The 22,279-nt window shown below is 45.9% G+C and overlaps 2 protein-coding genes and 1 pseudogene across 2 annotated transcripts in view; 1 reads left to right on the top strand and 2 right to left on the bottom strand.

Moving 5' to 3' along the window:
* LOC140460076 (uncharacterized) overlaps positions 1-22,279 on the bottom strand; it is a 78,222-nt gene that overhangs the window by 21,548 nt on the left and 34,395 nt on the right. The window contains exons 3-5 of the mRNA XM_072554477.1: positions 10,785-10,869; positions 3,641-4,624; positions 1,879-2,008 (exon numbers count right to left, since the gene is read on the bottom strand). Of these exons, the coding sequence (XP_072410578.1) occupies positions 1,879-2,008; positions 3,641-4,509 (999 nt within the window). The 5' untranslated portion in view covers positions 4,510-4,624; positions 10,785-10,869. The remainder of the gene's footprint in view (positions 1-1,878; positions 2,009-3,640; positions 4,625-10,784; positions 10,870-22,279) is intronic.
* On the top strand, positions 12,185-15,882 carry LOC140460074 (uncharacterized; annotated as a pseudogene).
* LOC140461022 (uncharacterized) overlaps positions 20,384-22,279 on the bottom strand; it is a 36,338-nt gene continuing 34,442 nt past the window's right edge. The window contains exon 4 of the mRNA XM_072555810.1: positions 20,384-21,217. Within this exon, the coding sequence (XP_072411911.1) occupies positions 20,536-21,217 (682 nt within the window). The 3' untranslated portion in view covers positions 20,384-20,535. The remainder of the gene's footprint in view (positions 21,218-22,279) is intronic.

The raw sequence follows: 22,279 nt of genomic DNA, 5'->3' as shown, positions 1-22,279 counted from the left end.
GGGAGAGGCTGAACAGGCTGGGGCTGTTTTCCCTGGAGCGTCGGAAGTTGAGGGGTGACCTTACAGAGGTTTACAAAATCATGAGGGGCATGGATAGGATAAATAGGCAAAGATTTTTCCTTCGGGTCAGGGAGTCTAGAACTAGAAGGCATAGGTTTAGGGTGAGAGGGGAAAGATATAAAAGAGACCTAAGGGGCAACGTTTTCACACAGAGGGTGGTACGGGTATGGAATGAGCTGCCAGAGGAAGTGGTGTAGGCTGGTACAATTGCAACATTTAAAAGGCATTTGGATGGGTACATGAATAGGAAGGGTTTGGAGGGATATGGGCTGGGAGCTGGCAGGAGGGACTAGATTGGGTTGGGATATCTGGTTGGCATGGATGGGTTGGACCAAAGGGTCTGTTTCCATGCTGTACATCTCTATGACTATGACTAAGTGAAAGATGATTTTTATGCAGTGAAAGGGAAAGACCGGGAACTCAATTCTTACATTCAAATGTCACAAGTATCCAGGTCCTGAAGAATCAAACTGCTGTCAGACCTCAATGTGACGGCTGGTTTGTGTTTCCTTCATGTAAATCTTCCACTTGCAATACCCTGCAAAAGGAGGTACAAAAGCTATTACTTTCAGTTCAGAATGGAAAATCTCTTAGTTTGACTTTACCCTAACCAGACTTGAAAATGTGGAGCTGGAAAAGCACAGCAGGTCAGGCAGCATCCGAGGAGCAAGGGAATCGACATTCCGAGCATAAGCCCTTCATCAGGAATGTGGAGGGGGAAGGGGGCTGAGCAACAGGTCAGGCAGCGTCCAAGGAGAAGGAGAATCAATGTTTTGGGCATAGGTCCTTCATCAGCTCCACTTTTCCACTCCGATCTCCAGCATCTGCAGTCCTCACTTTCTCTCTATACCTTCAACCAATCCATTCTCGTATAACTGCAATACTGATACCTGGCAACGGGTCGAACTGAACAGATCCTCCAAATTAGTCTACTGCTGGCAGCAAACTGATGACAGATATTGTCAACCATACTACCAAACATTACTTTGTTACAAATCACACAACACCAAGTTATAGTCCAACAGGTTCATTTGGAATCACTAGCTTTCGGAGCGCTGCTTCTTCATCAGATGGTTTTCATCAGGACAACCACCCGACGAAGAAGCAGAACTTTAACTTACCTCCTGACTCCTTAAAGCCTGTTCATCAACTGCAAGGCACAGGCCAGCTGGACAATAGAATTCTCTTCATTGCCTGAATGAGCAAACTCACAGAGAGCAGTAGGAACACAAATAGATGCAAAATTACATGGAGATGTCAAATGAGTGGTCAGCAAGTTGAGAGATGGCGAGTATGACGCCATGGACACTGAGGAAACCCAGCACAAAGCCTCATGTTTGACTCCCCTCTCACATTCACTCCGCCCACCATCAATCCGCAATAGCTGCAGTGTGCACTGTGGACAAGATGCACTGCAGCGGATTGCCCCCTATAAAGATGGCGATTGAGCATGCGCTCCAACGTCCCGTTGCCCCGTACAAAGATGGCGGCTGCCAACACGGGTCCGCGGTCTGCAGGAAAAGCGGCGCTTGTCAAATCGGAACACACCTGGAGCTTCTTACTCACGGTTTGTAGCGCACAGCGAGTGTTCATAAAGCCACCGCACCCATTCCCTGGCTAAGTCAGTCCTCCCCTGCTATCTCAACTCGCCTCCTTGCGCTCTTCCCTGATGCTGCCTGAGGTTCCCGCTAGTGCTTGGAACGCGCATGCGCCGTTCACTGCCACCAGTGCGCTTGCGCCAGGCTCTTCCGCAGGAAGAGGTGGCGAGTTGTGCATCTGGGTTCAGTTAGTGATACGTGAAATACAGTAACACAGTACGTCTATTGTGTGCAAGCCATCGATGTTTGTTTTAAGATTAGAGCCGCAGATATACATTTTCTCTTTCTTTTCACACACGCCGTTGTCATCATCTGGAATGCATTTCCCAAAAGAAATTTGGATCATTTTGCTGAAGGGGGAGCATTTGCAAGTCTTTGGGGAAAACGTAGAAGGCGGGCACCAGGGGAATTATTCTAGCAGAAAGCCAGCACGGAAAGAATAGCCTGGATGGCTTGCTGCTGTGTTATAACTGTTCTGCAATTCTAATCGATTAGATAAATAACAGATTAAATCAAATAGAGAAATATGAACAGTTGGATTTTGATGGTTGAATAATTTAACTATGTACTATTATTTATCAGCTTTGAGCGTTCAGTATCTGCAAATTTAATTCCTTAGAAATATAAATTATTCAGATTCCCTGGCTTCTGGTGTTATGTTAAACCACCCTGCCTGCTGTAAATTTTATTACTTTTGATGGTGTTTCTAGTATTTAGATTAGATTGCTTACAGTGTGGAAACAGGCCCTTCGGCCCAACAAGTCCACACCGACCCAGACCCACTTACTCCTTCACCTAACACTACAGGCAATTTAGCATGGCCAATTCACCTAACCTGCACATTTTTGGACTGTGGGAGGAAACCGGAGCACACGGAGGAAACCCACACAGACACGGGGAAAATGAGCAAACTCCACACAGACAGTCATCTGAGGCGGGAATTGAACCCGGGTCTCTGGCGCTGTGAGGCAGAAGTGTTAACTACTGTGCCGTCCACAAGCGGGAATATAAAGCTGCTGATCATCACTCTAAAATTAGGATAAGAAAGGAACTCGATGAGTTCAGCCCCAGCCAGCGGGACAACAGTGGAGAGGAGTTGGAGGAGAACGGCATGATCAACATGTGAAATGCTGCAGACAGGTCAAGAAGGATAAAGCAGGAGATTATCACACTCCAGGTCAAAGGATGTCAATTGTGACTTCAATAAAGATGAGATTTGATTCTGCGGTAGGGGCAGAACCATATCAGTGGGATTTGAACATGGAATTCCAGGAATGATGGGTAGAAATCTGCATAGGTGATAAAACATACAAGGATTCTGGAGATGGAAGAGAAATTGGAAATTGATTGGTGCTTTGCAAGGACAGTATAACCAAGGGGTTCTTTTGAAGAAGGGGTGATAATGCCTTTTTTTTTTAGGAAAGGAGGGGCAAGACCTGAAGAAAGAGATGGAGAAAACCATCAAAATTATCAGTGAATGTGGGAGGCTTAGTGACCACTTACTGGGATTAGGGATGATGGAGCAAGAGGTGCACCTCAGGAACAAGGTGCACACCTATTGGTCACATGGGGAGTTGGGAAAGAAACTGAAGGAAGATATGGGTTCAGGCAAAGGGCATACTGAGAGGCAGTTTAGCCTGCTGGACTAGTGTAAGTGAGGGAAGCAGCAGAGGCAGCTAATCAGATAGTCTCAAACTTAATCACAAAAAAGCCATGTGAGCTCCTCACGCTTGTTGCTGGACGTGAGGATGGAGGAGGCAGAGGAGGACAATCATTCAAAAGGAACTAACTTGAGTTAGAGATATTAACAAGAGTTGACATACTTGTGCTGAACACAAAGCTGATTTATTTGACTTTCATCTGCATTATTAGACCTTATAAGAAATTCAGTAACATCACCTGAAGCAGACCCCAATGAACGTGGTTCAGTCCTGGATGTGATTAACCACCACCCCTCCCAGCAAACTCCAATCACTTGTTGCTACTTGTGAACTCGCTGGTGTGTCAGCAAGTGGGATGAGGTTGTGAATCCTTTCCCACACTCCGAGCAGGTGAACGGCCTTTCCCCAGAGTGAAATCGCTGATGTGTCAGCAGTTTCGATGACTGGATAAATCCCTTCCCACACTCTGAACAAGTGAATGGCCTCTCCCCAGTATGGATTCGCTGGTGCACCTGCAGGCTGGATAACTGAGTGAACCCCTTCCCACAGTCAGGGCAGATGAATGGCCGCTCCCCTGTGTGAAGTCGCTGGTGTTTCAGCAAGTTGGATGAACAAGTGAATCTCTTTTCACACTTTGAGCAGATGAATGGCCTCTCCCCAGTGTGAACTCGCTGGTGAACAGTGAGCTCATACGATCTCTTGAACCCAGTCCCGCAGTGAGAGCACCTGAATGGTTTCTCATCCGTGTGAACACGTTGGTGGGACATCAGTTCGCCAGACGTTTTATAGCATTTCTCGCAGTGTGTACATTTAAAAGGTCTCTCATCGGTGTGATCACGTTGATGAGCCATCAATTCGCCAGAACGCTTGTAGCACTTCCCACAGACGAGGCATTTGAAAGGTTTCTCCCCAGTGTGAACACGCTGGTGTATCACCAAGGTAGATAAGGCAGTAAAACCCTTCTCACATTTGGAGCAGGTGAATGGTTTCTCCCCTGTGTGACAACGGCGGTGAGCTTCCAGCTGAGATGGGTAATTGAATCCCTTCCCACAGTCCCCACATGTCCAGCTCTTGTCCTTCTCATGACTGCAATTGTGTTCCGACAGGTCAGATGATCGGCTAAACCCTTGCCCACACACAGAACACGTATACGGTTCCTCTGCACTGTGAACGGTACTCTTTCCTTCCATGCTCAAATCCTACGATACTGAGGACACGACAATTTGGGCAACTTTGTCAGATCCTGCTGCGATGTTTGGTTACAGTTTCCCCGCATGCAAAAACAAAATGTCCCCTTCTCTCAACCTGTGAAAAAGAATTGAAATAGAAAAAAAGGGCATGAGTGAGAAGCCACAAAAACACAAAAGGAGAGTGTGAAATTGAGCAGAATGAATCTAGCTGGCACAAGTGGTAAAAGCTGCTGAATTGTCGACAAACTCAACTACCGTGTATACTCCGTGTAAAAGTCGGATTTTTAAAGATTTTTTTATGGGTTCAATTTATACATTTGACTAATACACAGGCACTAGTTTTGAGGGGCTGAAGTTCATGCTACAGTTTGAAATACCATATTATTAGCAGAAGTCAATTTGATCATACGTGTAATCCTGGGTAAAGAAGAAAAACACAATGAATTACGGTAAAAGTAATTACCGGATCAAAGCAAGAGAAACAAGAATGAAGGTAGTAAATTTTATTTATACATACAGGTATGAAAATTCAAAATGTCAAACATTCATTGAAATCCTGCAAAATCACACTGTTCAACATCGTAATGGCCTGGTATAATGGCACACTTAAAATGAAACAGTTATTAAATTTTGAAGGTGTAAGCATCTTGAACTTTGGTACCAAAGTCTTCCATTTCCCTCCCATTTACTCTTGTATGTTATGAACCTCAGCAACATTAACAAATTTGTCAAAGAATTGAAGGTATATGTAGCTAATATATCTCACCTTTATCCAGATATAACAGTACAATTAAAATTATTAACTTTTTAATGATATTAACGTTTGGATGTTTAGTGAACAGAGTGCGATAAGTACTGGTCTGAATGAATCAAAATGTGCTGTAGTTAAATCAAGTGGGCGCTGTACAGTTATGAAGAATGGAGACACAATAAAGTAAAAAAGGAGTGATCAGTAGCTACCGGTATGAATGAATGAATGTGATTTTCTTTCAGTGGGTTAATGGGAAAATGCAGTTTCCTTTGTGAGAGGTTTATAATGCAATATAGTAGGGTTGACTTTTACATGAGATATATGGAAAATACAAGATTCTTTTGACCAAAAATAAAAGGTCGACTTTTACATGAGATCGACTTTTACGCAAGTATATACGGTAGTTTGTAACTGCCACTCTATCTGGGCTTACATAAAGCTGTGGCCTCTATAAGAGGAGGAAGAGGAACAAAGAAAGGCACACTGAGGGAGGGTTGGTGGGGGGTGCACATGGATTGAAGGCTACAGCCCTCCCTCTGTGTCTCTTTCTGTGTTTCGCTTTCTCCTCTTACACAGGCCACAGGTTTATGTATCGACAGCTTAAGCATAACTTTGACAGAATCTCTGAAACCTTAACCACTAGGGTACCAGGTGTATTTGAAAACTATCAAGTCATGCTGTGTGACATCCAGTACTGAATAAAGCAGAAGGTTCCTCCATTTAAATATTAGGAAGACTGAAGCCACTGTCTTCAGTCCCCACCACAAATTCTACTCCCTAGCCATTGACTCTGTCCCTTTAACTGCATGAGGCTGAACCAAACTGTTCACAACCACAGTGAAAGACTTCACCCCAGGGATGAGCCTCTTAACACCTCTCCCCATCATCACCAAGGCTGCCTATTTCCACCTCAGTCACATCACCCAATACCACCCTCACGTCAGCTCATCTGCTGCTGTAAATCTCAGCCAGTTCTTCGTTACCTCTAGACTTAACTATCCTAACACACTTCCAGCCGACCTCTAACGTTAACTTCCCCGTAATCTTGAGGTCATCCAAAATTTTGCTGGTACCAAGTCTTGCTCCTCCCTAATTCCTGTGCTCGCTCACCTACAAAAGCTCTTGTTTAAGGTGTACCTAAAGCACTGGCTTCTCATCCCTAATTTCAAGTCCTGCAAAGGTCCTTTATCAGTATAACCTCCTACTGCTTCACAACAGTGCAAAATATCTCCACTCTTCTGACCTCTTGAACACTGGAGACCTTTAATTACTTCACCATTGGTGGCCATTCTTTCCATTGCTAAGGCCACAAGTTCTACAACCTCATCCAAAAAAGGACATGCACTGGAGGCCAGGAGTCAAGGTCTGTAACCAATGTCCAGGTTGATAGAAGCTGGCTCTGAATCGGTCCAACTGTGTTTCTGGACTCGATTCCATAAGTTATGCCTGCAATCCAAGCAAAATACCACAGCCGCTGGAAATCTGAAATATAAAACGGCAAAAGCTGGAAAACTCAGCAGGTCAGGCTGTACGTTGGATTTTACGTTGTATTCGAAAGCGAGGTAGTTCGATGTGAAGTAAGGGAGTTAAATTTGAACAAGGCGAATCATAAATTAGCTGGGCTGGACTCAGGAAAGTACATTAAAAGGTGTAATTGTACATAGGCAATGGAGTTGTTTTTAAAAAAAAACTATTACAGACCTTGCAGCAACTGTACATTCCTTCAAGGTACAAGAATTGAAAAAAAGGGGCAGTGAACTGACTCCAACTGCAGAACTGAGATTGATAAAGGAAATTTAGGGTTACCAGAAATAGCAGTAAACCTGATGATGAAGAGGTTTTTCCGAAGACAGTAAAGGAGAACAAAAAAAAACTGATAAGGAAAGGGAAAATAGAACAGGAATCCAAACTGGCAAAACATAAAGAAACAGACTGGACAGCCTTCGATAGTATTGAAAAACAAAATGTTTGGCTGAAACAAATGTAAGCCCATTACAGGCACAGTCAGGAGATGTATAATAGAGAACGGAGAAGTGGCAGTGAAGCCAAAGGATAACTTTGTGTCTGGTTTCACTGAGGAAGATATCAGTAATCTTCAAGAATTAGACATTCAAGTGGCTAGAGTCAATGAGGAGATGAAGAAAATTAGTATTAGTAAGAATATTATACGAGATAAATGAATGGGTGAAGGTTGATAAATCCCTAGGATCTGATATTCTACAACCTGGGGTGTTGAAGGATGTACCTACAGAAATAATTGATGCATTGGTGGTTATCTTCCAAAATTTCATAGATTCTGGAATAATTCCTGCTGATTGGTAGGAGACAAATGTCACACCAATATTTAAGAAGGCAGCAAGACAGAGAATAAGGAATGACAGATCTGTCAGCCTTACAGTGGTCATAGAAAACATGACAATCTGTTTTAAAGCTTGTGATTAAAAAGACACTTGGATAATCATTTGGGGCAGCACTGTGGCTCAATGGTTAGCACTGCTGCCTCTTAATGCCAGGAACCCGGGTTCAATTCCACCCTCAGGTGACTGTGTGGAGTTTGCACGTTTACCTCCCAACACACACACACACAGGGTCTGCATGGGTTCCCTCCAGGTGGTCGGGTTTCCTCCCACAGTCCAAAGATGTGCAAGTTAGATGGATTTGCCATGCTAGATGGATTAGCTATGGGAAATGCAGGGTTACACGGATACGTTAAGGGTTGGGATGCTTTTCAGCGGGTCAGCGTGGACTTGGTGGGCTGAATAGCCTGCTTCTATAATGTAGGGATTCTATAACGACTTGATTGGACATAGCATGGATTGCGAGAGGGAAATGATATTTGACAAAATTGTTGGAGTGTTTTGAAGATGTTACTCTCAAAATTGATAAAAGGAAAACCAATGAATGTAGAACCACTGCAGTCCTTAGGGCAGCCGCAATGTTGTCAGGATGGATGTAGATCGGATAGTCATATTCCAAAATATTTGCAAATGGCCACATTCCAATCCATTTGTGGCCTTATCTTCTGGGTGTTGGAACTTGGGATTTTGTTCAAAAAGGTTTGAACACCTATAGAATTCTGTCAGAAGTGTGTGAGTGAGTTCCTGCAGCTGATCTTGTAAATGGTACAGATTAGATTGGATTCCCTACAGTGTGGAAACAGGCCCTTTGGCCCAACTAGTCCACACCGATCCTCCGAAGAGCAACCCACCCAGGCCCACTCCCCGTATTTCCCTCTGACTAATGCACCTAACACTATGGGCAATTCAGCATGACCAATTCACCTGATCTGCACATCTTTGGACTGTGGGAGGAAACCGGAGCACCCGGAGGAAACCCAGGCAGACACTGGGAGAACGTGCAAACTCTACACAGACAGTCGCCCGAGGTTGGAATCGAACCCGGGTCCCTGCCTCTGTGAGGCAGCAGGGCTAACCCCTAAGCCACAGTGCCACCCTAAGATTGCTGGCACTGTGCATCGTGGTGAGGGGAGTGAATATTAAAGGGAGTGGATTGGAGGTTATTGACTTTATCTGCCTGTCCTACTGCCTTCAGTCAATATACCTACAAAGCAAGGTCCCTCTGATCATCTAGGTTGCTTTGGAAATCAATGAGGTTGCTTTGTCCTGGATAGTATCAAGCTTATTGAGTGTTGTTGGATCTGTACTCATCCAGCAAGTTGGGAGTATTCCACCGCACTCTTGACTTTTGGATGGTGGACAGGCTTTGGGGAATCCAGAATTTGAAGAAATTGAGATTGTTCTCTTTGGCAGCAAAGGGGATCGGCAGGATATTTGATCGAGGTATTTGTAATCAAGATAAGTAGGGTACCTACAAGTTGTTTTCATTAGCTGACCATAAAAGGATTACGGGATAAAGATTTCGGGCAACATTTCTCCAGGTCAAATGACGATTAAACTATGAAATTTAGGTTAGTGATAATGACCTGGAGGCTTTTGACAAAGTTTCATATGACAGACAGGGTAACAAACCAAAAGCCCATGGGATCCAGAGTAATTTGTTAAATTGGATCCAAAACTGGCTTAGTTACAAGACGGTGACTGGAAACCTGTGTTTATGGCATATCACAGGCTTCGATCCTCTGTTGTTTTCAGTGTACACTAATGGTTGAGTCATGAATTTAGGAGGTATAATCAGTAAGTCTGGCTGAGAAATGAAAATACGTGGTGCGGTAAATAGCATGGAGAAAACTCTGAGACTACAGTACAATACAGGCAGGCTGAACAGTGGCAAAACATGAGAGGTGATGGGAGGACGAACGAGGCAAGGGAGGATGTATTGAATGGTTGGACATTTGGAATTTTAGATGATCAGAGGGACCTTGGTTTGTAGGGATATTGACTGAAGGCAGTAGGACAGGCAGATAAAGTCAATAAGAGAGCATATATCCCTTTTTAGTCAAAGCACTGAATAGATGAGCAAGGTGGTTGATGCAGCTACATGTAACATTAGTTATGCCATAGCTGGCATACTGGAAAGAGTAGAGGAGCCTCACCAGGGATGTTGCCTCTGCCAGAGCAAATCACCAATGAAGACACAAAGTAGGATGGGTTTGCTTTCCTGCGAACGGAGAAGGCGACAAGGGGACCTGACACAAAATTACGAGGGTCAATAGATAGGGTACACAGGGAGGGATTTATCTCCTTCATTTCAGGGTCAATAACCAGAGATACAGTTTTAAGGGAAAGTGCAGCAGGTTTAGAGGAGGATTTGAAGCATTTTTTCAAAAAACCCAGAGTGTGGCAGGCACCTACAATTCCATAAGACCATAGGAGTGGAAGCAAGGCCATTTGGCCCATCGAGTCCACTCTGCTATTTAATCATGGCTGATGGGCGATTCAATTCCACTTACCCGCACTCTCCTTGTATCCCTTAATTCCTTGCGAGATCAAGAATTTATCAATCTCTGTCTTGAAGACATTTAACGTCTTGGCCCCCACTGCGCTACGTGGCAATGAATTCCACAGGCCCACCGCTCTCTGGCTGAAGAAATGTCTCCTCATTTCCGTTCTAAATTGACCCCCTCTAATTCTAAGGCTGTGCCCACGGGTCCTTGTCACCCTGCCTAACAGAAACAATTTCCCAGCTTCCACCCTTTCTAAGCCATACACTATCTTGTAAGTTTATATTCGATCTCCCCTCAACCTTGTAAACTCTTAATGAATACAGTCCAGGGATCCTCAGCCGATCATCATATGTTAGATTTACCATTCCAGGGATCAACCGTGTGCATCTCCGCTGGACACGCTCCAGTGGCAGTGTCCTTCCTGAGGTGTGGGGCCCAAAATTGGACACAATATTCTAAATGGGGCCTAACTAGAGCTTTATCAAGTCTAAGAATTCACTACCTAAAAGGGTGGTAGAGGCCCTGAAACATTTTGATGAAATGCCACATCAAACAAGACTACCAGTCAAGTGCTGTGACATCAGATTAGATTGCATGGAGTTGATAACCAGCACAAACACAATGGGCCAAATTATCTTTTTATTCCCTTTTATGACTTACTCTCAAAGGTCGATAATATCTAGGTCCTGATGAATGATTGTTAGATTTTGATGAGACGTTGGGTTGGCTGGATTCCTGTAATTTTCTGTAAAGAAATGTAGAAGTTCATCACTATCAGCCAAAGACAGAAATTCATATGAATTGTCTTGAATTGAGTTCACTATGTGTGGGAATAGCCCAGTAAATGGGAGGCTGCACATGCGCCCTGGTACACCCTGCCCCCTACAAAGATGGCGGCACCGCGTGTGTCACGCAAAATCTTGCCCCCGATAAAAATGGCGCCGGAACCCCGGGCCTGTCACCGCCCGAGGCCTTCAGCCGCTTTCCCGTTCGCCTGCAAACACGGCACCGGGAGTTTCTATTTTCGGTTTTCAGGGCCTACACCTGAAGTTCAGGAAGCGTCCCAGCCCACACCAACGCAAATTCTCTCCGCTGTTACACCCTTTTTTTTTAGCCTCCCTTTTACCTCCCGCACTGAGTCACATCATCTTCTTTGTGGTGAGGGGAGGGGGAAGGGCGCGCGTGGGCGTTGACAGCAGTCCCGTGACGCACACTGACCACGCCCCGCCCCCCAGTGGCCTCTCCGATTGGTCTGTGGGCCGCCCGCCCACCCCCTTTGTCCGTCAACAACGTCCAGCCCTCCTGTTGGTCCAGAGCCGCCGTCAATCACCAAGAGGACCGGTGAGACCTGGAGCATGCGCTGAGGCTGGAGACAAGCGGCCGCGCGGGCGGTGGGGTGAGGTAGGAGGTGCCTGGCTTGATCAGGGGGATGCTTCATTGAGACCTTCTGCAGACCCCAGACTCCAAACGAGAACATTGCAATGGAGGGTTGCAAACGCCAGCTGCTCCTTCGGCTCTTCCTTGACCCCTACTGTGCAGCCCAGTTTCAGGCCGCCGTCCTTGGTTTTGCAGGATTTCCATGATGTCCTCATGATCAAAACAATTCTTAGGCACACAAGGTGAGGGGGAGTTGGCACCAACTGGTGTAGCCAAGAGGGACTGGTGGAAGCAAGTCATGGAGGTGGTTTGATGAACTTAGATTGCAGGAGCAATGTGTGTGGAAGAAAGGTTTTCTGCTTCGGAGGAACAAGAGAGACTGTTCTATACAGAGCACAATAGTCTATTGTGAACTTGTGTCCTGTGCTTATAGTTATGAATTTTGTACTTTCCCAGCCTGCTAGAAGGGGAGAATTTGCAGACAGAAGCTGAAACCAAACATTAGATTTACCAGAATCACTTGATTCGTTGAAACTTCAGCATTAACGTCTTTGTTAAATGTGTGGAAAAAGGTTTGAGTTCTGTCTGTGGAAGAACATTTCAAACATCAGCGTGACCGAGAAACCCAAGATACACATGCATACTTTGGGCGAGAGTATTTCAACGCACTGGGAAAGCATTAATGTGCCACTGTTCACAACAGGGAGAAACTGTCTGCGTGTGCTGTGCGGGGCCGATGCTTTAGCTGACGGTCAAGCCTGGAGAAACACAAGGCCACCCACACCATGAAGAAACCATGGAAATGTGAGGACTGTGGGAAGGGTTTCAAAATCCCATCTGAGCTGGAGATTCATCGGCGAAGTCATACTGGCGAGAGACCGTTCACCTGTTCTGTGTGTGGGAAGGGGTTCGCTCAGTTAGCTGTCTTGTTGAGACACCAGCGCATTCATACTGGAGTGAGACCGTTCACCTGCTCTGAGTGTGGCAAAGGATTCACTCAGCAAACCCACCTTGCTTCGCACCAACGTGTCCACTCTGATGCGAAGCCTTTTAAATGCCTAACATGTGGGAAGTGTTATAAAAGTTCCCAGCAACTGATGCGCCATCAACCTGTTCACACTGATGAGAGACCGTTCAAGTGCTCTGAGTGTGAAATGGGATTCACTCACTCGTCCCACCTGCTAATACATCAGCGGGTGCACACGGGCGAGAGGCCCTTCAAATGCTCAGACTGTGAGAAGTGCTATAAAAGTTCTGGGGAACTGATGTCCCATCAACGTGTCCACACTGATGAGAGGCCGTTCAGATGCTCTCACTGTGGTTCAGGGTTCAGGCGATCATCTCACCTCACTAAACACCAACTAGTTCACACTGGGGAGAAACCTTTCATCTGCTCAGAATGTGGAAAGAGATTCACTCAGTCATCCAACCTGCAAAGCCACCAACGTGTTCACTCCGATCTGAGATCTTTTAAGTGCTCTGCCTGTGAGGAGAGCTTTAAAAGCAGCAGTGACCTGCTTAAACACCAGCAAATTCACACTGGATAGATGCCATTTGCCTGCTGTCATGTGTTGGGCAGGGATTTACTTGTTTGTGTACACTGCAGACCCACCAGCAAGTTCACAAGTGACTGCGAGGGACTGGAAACTGCTGTTTGTCTCGCCAATGAGAGTTTGTTTAAGTGTGAATGGCCTCTTATAAGTGGACTGGAGTTTAATGATCCGTATCGAGATGAAACAGATCAGCTGAGCCAGCGAACTTTTTTTAAAAAAAAGCAAAGCTTTTGAGTCTTTGATTTATACAGTCATGGAGTCATACAGCATGAAAACAGACCTTTCAGCCCAAACAATTCATGCTGACTATATTGCTAAACTAAACTACTCCCAGCTGCCTGCGTTGGACCCATATCCCTCCAAAGCTTTCTTATACATGTATGTATGTATGTATGTATGTATGTATGTATGTATTCTCCCAAATAAGAGACTGTTGATGTCCTATTTTCCTTTTGCAATATTTTCTCCTTTTTTAGTATGCTTTCGTTTATTGCTCAGAGGATTGAGTACAGGAGTTGGGAGGTCATGTTGCGGCTGTACGGGACATTGATTAGACCACTGTTGGAATATTGTGTGCGATTCTGGTCTCCTTCCTATTGGAAAGATGTTGTGAAACTTGAAAGGGTTCAGAAAAGATTGACAAGGATGTTGCCAGGGTTGGAGGATTTGAGCTATAAGGAGAGGCTGAACAGGCTGGGGCTGTTTTCCCTGGAGTGTCGGAGGCTGATGGGTGACCTTATAGAGGTTTACAAAATTATGAGGGGCATGGATAGGGTAAATAGGTAAAGTCTTTTCTCTGGGGTCGGGGAGTCCAGAACTAGAGGACATAGGTTTAGGGTGAGAGGGGAAAGATATAAGAGACCTACGAGGCAACTTTTTCACACAGAGGCTGGTACATGTATGGAATGAGCTGCCAGAGGATGTGGTGGAGGCTGGTATAATTGCAACATTTAAGAGGCATTTGGATGGGTATATGAATAGGAAGGGTTTGGAGGGATATGGGCCGGGTGCTGGCAAGTGGGACTATATTGGGTTGGGATATCTGGTCGGCATGGCCAGGTTGGACCAAAGGGTCTGTTTCGATGCTGTACATCTCTATGACTCTCGTGATGGCAATCTTGTATTTATATAATCACCTTTCACAACTTCACAATGTCCTGAGGTGCTCCATAGCCAATGAGATTCTTTTGAAATGCAGTGACTGTTTGTAATAGTGGATAATATCCTGGCCATTATTGTGCACAGCAAGTTACCCCAAATCAAAATGGGATTTTGATCTGATTTTCTCTCTCTCTCTCTCTCTCTCTCTCTTCCTCTCCTGATGTTTGTCGAGGAGTATATATTGAGCAGCTCACCAGAGAGAGAACACCCTGCTCGTCAGAATTACGTGCACGCTTCGAAAACCGTCTGAGAGGGCAGATGGGGGTGTAGGTTGAAGGTTTTCTCTGAAATATGGGACCTTTGACAGTTCAGTCCTCTCTCAGTTCTGAATCAGAATATCAACCAGGATGTTATGCTCTGGTTTCTGGATGGAGACTTGAACCCACAACCTCCTGTCTCAGATGAAAATGCAGCCACTGAGTCAGAAGCAACATCTCATCGTTACTTGAGATTTATTTCCGTGACTCAACGTGGGCAAGTTTCAAATTTTAGTCCAGGAGTCACAGCTCCGAAAAGGAGGTCACCATCAAAAATGATTTGAAAGCATTTAATCACAAAGGTGGCATTTTCAATACAATAGCTGCGTAGGCAGAAAAGATATACTACCTGCAATGCTTGAGAGTGGTTTATTGATTCTGCATTGGACAAATGGATTGGGGTGAGGTTCCCTGTGACTGACACCTTGAGAGAGTTTACTGCTCTGGCATCCGGCAGACACGATACCTGTGGTTCGAGGTGACAGCTCCCTCGGAATGGGCTGGATCATGGAGTTGCTGATCACCAGGGTTTGGAAGTGTCCCATAACAGCCCAAAGCCACTAGGATGATCAGAATCAGTAATACAGACCCAGCAACTTCCTCCAAGTACATTTGCCAATGAAACGTGATATCTATTAATTTTGACTCATCATTCCCACTTGCAGATCCCCTCCCTCAGTTTTAAGTCATTGTCACATCATTGAGACACACAGAAGTTAATCTAAGGACATTCAAGTTTCTCCAGCTCTCTGTTCACCTGCGTCCACCTTGTGGATAGATATTATCTGAAACCAGATTCTACACCTCGCTATCTTAATGTTACTTTCGACAATTGTGTGGAATTCTATCCCAACGGTCCTAAAGTCAGTCTCCCGAGTGAAGTACGTGTGGACAACTTGATTTATAAAATCTCGTTCTGCTACTGAAACGATAGACTCCGTTTTCGAGTAGCTGATCCTGTCTCAGCCCTGTCCTTCGGTCTGGGTTCAGCACGCGTTTCCAGGTGTTAGTTGCACCCCAGAACCACAACTCAGTCGTGTTTAACCCAGTGGGACAGTTTTTTTACTTCTGCCAGTGAGAACGTCAGTGTCTAATAATTTCAGGGAGGTGTTTTGGGGAGGATAGAATCAAATGCCCCCTCGATCCCATCGTAGAGAACACCATGGATTTCTGTTTCGACAGTCAGCTTAGCCATTCCTTTTACATCCGCTGATCCAGTGTTTGTTTGCACAGCATCTCCTTGTCTTTTACACAAATGACTCTCACTTTAAATTTAAGCACATCATTCTGGCTGTCATTTTGAATTTTCACTTTGTAATTACTTTGTGGAACCTTTTGCACGCCGAAGTTTAGAGTTTACACCGAGGGTAAATTTACGATTGAAATAAACGTTCACGGCTTAATTGTAAATTATTTCCGGGTGAGAGTTCTTCATCAAGGGTAAAGTTCTTAAGATTACAATTTAAACAAAATAGGACTGTTTCAACGACGTTAGTGCTGTGCTGGTTTGTGCAAACTGAATGAAAATCAAAGCAACCTGTCATTACCCATGTTAACTGCATCTCTGACATGAGCCTTAGTATTACCGTTAGGTGTCGAGAGTGGGGTGCTGGAAAAGCACAGCCGGTCAGGCAGCATCCAAGAAGCAGGAGAGTTGACGTTTCGGGCATAAGCCCTTCATTAGGAAGACGCTTGTGCCCGAAACGTCGATTCTCCTGTTCCTTGGACGCTGCCTGACCGGCTGTGCTTTTCCAGCACCCCACTCCTGCCTCTGATCTCCAGCATCTGCATTCCCCACTGCCTCCTATTACAGTTTGGTGTTTTGTATACAACTACATTCATTCAATGTTTACCTCTCCTCCTTTTTTTCCCTAGAGCCAACCAAACTGGTTCTACGTCTTGATGTTTAGAATAAGATCCTCTTTCACTAATGTACTTGCATCATCCCTTATCAGGAGTGATGCCACACTTTTTTTTTTACTTTGTGGCCAAACCCAGTTAAACGTAGAACATCCTTGGCTATTTTTGTTATCATGTATCCACATTTCTCATGGCAATGAAATCATGTCCCTTACCTCAATTTTTTGCATTCAAGGCATCGATATTTTTGCAAATGTTACATCCATTCAGATAGAGTGCCTTTAGTTCAGTCTATTTAATGTTATTCCCCATTTTGGTCCTTTTTGATGCCTGCCATTGCTTTGTCTGTCTAGGGAATTTGCATCCTACACTTCTACACCCTTCTCCTTGTTTTGTTTCCCTTGAATCATAACTCCCTCTTAGCATTCCATGTATATCCCAATCCAGATGGAGCCCTCCCCAAAATTCCTGACAAAGGGCTCAGCCCGAAACATCGATTTTTTTAAAAAATGTTTTGTTTTCCTGCTCCTCGGATGCTGCCTGACACGCTGCGCTTTTCCAGCAACACACTCTCAACTCTGATCTCCAGCGTCTGCAGACCTCACTGTCTCCCTCCCCAACAGTGCTAGCAAATCTCCTTGAGAAGACGGTAGCCCCAGTCCTCCTAAGTTGCAAAATACCTATCCTGAACAGGCCTCACCTCCCCAGAACAAGTTCCGATGCCTCAGAAATCCCGTGCCCTCTCTCTCTGACATCAGCACTGTGCTCACCTACACATGGGACTGGGAGTAATCTTAAAATTACCGCTGTGAATGTCCTGTGTTTCAATCTGCTTTGAGCTCCCACTAATCTCCTTTCAGGACCTCATCCTCCTTCCTGGCAAAATCACTGGTTTCTGAATTGAACCATGAACTCGAGTTGTTCTTGTCCAGAGAAAAGTCAGTGTGAAAATGGTGGCATGACTGGAGGGTATGTAATGAAACTCATTCAATAAATGATGCAAGTCAATGCTTTCTGCTTGAATTCGTTAGTCGGAACAAATTGCTGCAGATGCGGAAATCCGTACTGAAAGGAACAAATGCTGGAGATTACAGCGGGCCAGACAGTATCCATGGAGAGAGAGCAAGCTAAAGTTTCGAGTCTAAAGTTAAAAAATCACACAACACCAGGTTATAGTCCAACAGGTTCAATTGGAAGCACTAGCTTTCGGAGCGCTGCTCCTTCATCAGGTGCTGATGAAGAGTAATCCAGACTCGAAATGATAAGCTTGCTCTCTCTGCATGGATGCTTTCTGACCTACTATGATCTCCAGCATTTCTTATTTTTTGGTTGAATTCATTGAGGTGTTCAGTGAGGATGGACAAAGACCTGAGCCTCTGTTTTCAGATTGCGCATCTTAATAGTTTCTCCTCAGTGTGTGAACTTTTCAGTGTGAAGAAGGACCTAAAGACCTAAATTACCTTCTTACATGCAGAACAGATGAATGGTTTCTCCCCACTCTGGATACTTGGAGTCATAGAGATGTACTGCATGGAAACAGACCCTTCAAGCCCAACCCATCCACGCCGACCAGATATCCCAACCCAATCTAGTCCCGCCTGCCAGCACCCAGCCCATATCCCTTCCTATTCATATACCCATCCAAATGCCTTTTAAATGTTGCAATTGTACCAGCCTCCACCACTTCCTCTGGCAGCTCATTCCATACCCGTACCACCCTGTGTGTGAAAAAGTTGCCCCGTGGGTCCTTCTATTTTTCCCCTCTCACCCTAAGCCTAGGCCCTCTAGTTCTGGACTCCCCCACCCCAGGGAAAAGACTTTGTCTATTTACCCTATCCATGCCCCTCATAATTTTGTAAACCTCTATAACATCACCCCTCAGCCTCCGACGCTCCAGGGAAAACAGCCCCAGCCTGTTCAGTCTCTCCCGATAGCTCAAATCCTCCAACCCTGGCAGCATCCTGGTCAATCTTTTCTGAACCCTTTCAAGTTTTCAATGGATTTCCAGCCAGCGTGGTGCTGGAAAAGCACAGCGAGTCAGAGGCAGCATCCGAGGAGCAGGAGAATCGATGTTTCAGGAATCATTCTTGACGAAGGGCTTAGGCCGGGAACGTTGCTTTTCCGGCTCCTCGGATGCTGCCTGACCTGCTGTGCTTTTCCAGCACCACTCTCTCGCCTGTGATCTCCAGCGTCTGCAGTCCTCACTTTCTCCTCATGGGTTTCCAGCCAGAATGAATGAATGAATGAGTCCTTTTTATGACAGTCTTCACATTGCAATGTTGCACTCAGCTGTCTGTTTGTCTCTCAAGATTTTAGTTAGGTGAAGCATGTGGAACGCATACCTTTATCAGTCAATGGCAGAGATTCTAAGAGCAGGGAGGTTGGATCTGTACAAGACTTTGGATAGGCACAGATCAAGTGCTGTATGCACTTCCAGTCTCCGCGCAGCAGAAAGGGTGTGATGCACTGGAGGGGGCGCAGAGGAGATTCACCAGGATATTGCCTGGGATGGAGCAGTTTAGCTATTAAGACAAGCTGGGTAAGCTTGATGAAAACCAAAAAGAGCTGCGGATGCTGTAAATCAGAAATGAGTGGAAGGTGCTGGAAAAGCTCAGCAGGTCTGGCAGCATCTGTGCAGAGAAATCAGAGTTAATGTTTCGGGTCTGGTGACAGATCTGACTTACATTTCCTGTCTGTGAATCCTCCTCCTGTTTGAACTGTTTATAGATCTCTTCACTGCGTGTAGGAATGTAAGTGATCAGCAATTCTGGTGTCGATGAAACGTGACTTTCTCCCAAGCTGTAAATCCATCCCTCTCTAATCTCTTCCCTCATTGGCTGAAATCGATGCACATTGCAACATCTCCTCTCTGCACTCCCAGGCTTCACTGTCTTCTATTCTCTCAAGGTTCAATTATACAGACATAGGAGCAAGAAGTAGACCACGCAGCCTGCTCCATATTTCATGATGATTGTGGTTGAATGGCAATTTCACAAGTCATACAGCACAAAAACAGACCCTTTGGTCTAACTAGTCTGTGCCAACCATAAACCCAAACTAAACTAGTCCCATTTGCCTGCTCCTGGCCCATATCTCTCCAAACCTTTCCTATTCATGTCCTTGTCCAAATATCTTTTAAATGTTATAATTACACCCACCTCCAACACTTCCTCAGCAAGTTCATTCCATATGCGAACCTCGTCTTTTTTTTTAAAAAAAATCTCTGACCGTAAAAATGTGTCTTGAAATTCTCTCCATATCTTTTGAACCCTTTTCTCTTCAACTGCTATAACTCTTTCCTTTGTGTAATCACATACAATGTTTTGGGCTTGACTGCTTTCTGTGGTCGCGAATTCTTTGGGCCCGATGTGCAGTTGGGGAATAAAATGAATGCGTCATCAATTTTCTTTGCTGGTCACAGGGTCCTGACTTCCGCCACTCCCTGTGGTTTCACTGCAAGGAAGTAACAGATGACCAGATTGTCTCAATCTGAATGACAAAGGAGCTCCTCTTTCTTGGTGTTGGAGTGGACGACAGGGGAGACAGGAGAGAGGGACAGATCTTCACATGGAACTAACTTGTGTTCGAGATATCAAAAAGACTCGACACACTTATGTGTTAAGCACATATCTGATTTATTTGACTTTTCCCCCAGAATATTTACAGGTATATTTGGCAAGAGTTCGGTAACACCAGCAGACAACAACGAACAGGGGTCCAGTCCTGGACTTGATTAACGGCGAAAGCCAACGAGTGGAGTTAGATTGTGAACTCGCGTGTGCTGCAGTGGGGTAGCTGAGCAAGTGAATTTCTTGCCTCACTTGGTGCAGGTCAACAGCCCCTTCCCAGTGTGAATGCGTCGGTGTGTCAGCAGGGTGGCTGACTCAGCGAATCCCTTCCTGCACACTGAGCAGGTGAACGGCCTCTCCCCGGTGTGCACCCGCTGGTGTTTAGTGAGGTCAGACAACTGCCTGAACCCAGTCGCGCAGTGAGAGCACCTGAATGGCCTCTCGCCTGTGTGAGTGAGTTGATGGCGTGTCAGCTCCCCAGATCTTTTGAAGCACTTCCCACAGTCTGGGCATTTGAAAGGTCTCCCTTCAGTGTGGACCCGCCGGTGACTCACCAGGTGGGACGACTGAGTGAATCCCTTCCCGCACTCGGAGCAGGTGAACGGCCTCTCCCCGGTGTGAACCCGCTGGTGTCTCAGCAGGTCGGATAACTGGGTGTACCTCTTCGCGCACCTGGAGCAGGTGAACGGCCTCTCCCTGGTGTGAACCCGCCGGTGCTTCTGCAGAGTGGAAGACTGGACGAACCCCTTCCCGCACTCGGAGCAGGTGAAAGGCCTCTCCCCGGTGTGGACTCGCCGGTGGGTCCGAAGGTCGGACAACTGCGCGAATGCCCTCCCGCACTCGGAGCAGGCGAACGGCTTCTCTCCGGTGTGAAGCCGCTGGTGCTTTTGCAAAGTGGATGAGCGACTGAATCCTCTGCCGCACTCGGGGCAGGTGAACGGCCTCTCCCCCGTGTGACTGCGCCGATGGGCTTCCAGCTCAGAGGGGATTCGGAATCCCTTCCCGCAGTCCCCACATTTCCACGGCTTCTCCCGGCTCCGACTGCATTTATGTTCAGACAGACCGGATGACTGGTTGAAGCCACGTCCGCACACATGACACGTGAACGGCTTCTGCCCGGTGTGACAGCGAATGTGTCTCGCCAGGTCACACAGTTGGCTGAAGCCTCGTCCACACATAGAACAGACGTGCGATTTCTCTCCCGTGTCTCTGCCACTATTTGCTTCCACGTTGAAATCTCCACCACGATTTGAGCTGACGGTGCTTTGGGCCTGTTGGGACATTTCAGTTTCCGGTTCCTGACTGCAAATCCTCCCCTAAATTCAGTTAAAGCGGAGAAAAGAACTGAGCGGAAACTCACAAAAACTGTGTGTGAACCTGATCTGAATGAAGCTGGTACAGTGGCTAGCACTGCTGCTTCATAGCACCAGGGACCCGGGTTCGATTCCACCCTCAGGCAACTGTCTGTGTGGAGTTTGCACATTCTCCCAGTGTCCGTGTGGGTTTCCTCCCACAGTCCAGAGATGTGCAGGTCAGGGTGGATTGGAATCCCTACAGTTTGGAAACAGGCCATTGGGCCCAACAGTCCATACCAACCCTCCAAACAGTATCCCACCCAGACCTATTCCCCTCCCCTATTATTCTACATTTCCCCCTGACTAACGCACCTAACCTGAACACTCTCTGGGCAATTTAGCACGAGCAATTCACCCTAACTTGCACATCTTTGGATTGTGGGAGGATACTCTTTGGAGGGTTGTCTTGTCCTAAGATGGACGTGTTGTCCCAGTCAAAGTGGTGTCCTTCCTTATCTATATGTAAGGATACTAGTGAGAGAGGGTCATGTCGTTTTGTGGCTAGTTGGTGTTCGTGTATCCTGGTGGCTAGTTTTCTGTCTGTCTGTCCAATGTAGTGTTTGTTAAAGTCCTTGCACGGTACTTTGTAAATGACATTAGTTTTGCTTGTTGTCTATATAGGGTCTTTCAAGTTCATTCGCTGCTGTTTTAGTGTGATGGTGGGTTTGTGGGCTATAATGATGTCAAGGGGTCTGAGTACATCCAGAACCTCAACCTGAGCTACAAATCTTCTCAAAACTCACTAGAATCTACTCAGTCCTGCCTTAAAAATATTTAAGGATTTTGCTTCCATCACCTTTGCAGGAAGACCCACGACTCTCAGAGAAAATAACTTCACCGAACCTCTGTTTTGAAAGGGCCACCTGAATTATTTGCACTGTGGTCCCATGTGGAAAATAGCCTCTCCACAACGACACAGCCACGGCCACTCAGAATCCTACACACTTCAGTCGAGTGACCTCTCTCTCACTGTTCTAAACTCCAGCTGGTACAAGACTAGCCTGTCCACCATTTTCTCATAAG

Source organism: Chiloscyllium punctatum, chromosome 36, assembly GCF_047496795.1.
Source record: "Chiloscyllium punctatum isolate Juve2018m chromosome 36, sChiPun1.3, whole genome shotgun sequence".
In the NCBI taxonomy this organism is placed as follows: domain Eukaryota; kingdom Metazoa; phylum Chordata; class Chondrichthyes; order Orectolobiformes; family Hemiscylliidae; genus Chiloscyllium; species Chiloscyllium punctatum.
The sequence above is the reverse complement of the archived record's forward strand: the minus strand, read 5'-3'. Positions and strand labels throughout refer to the sequence as shown.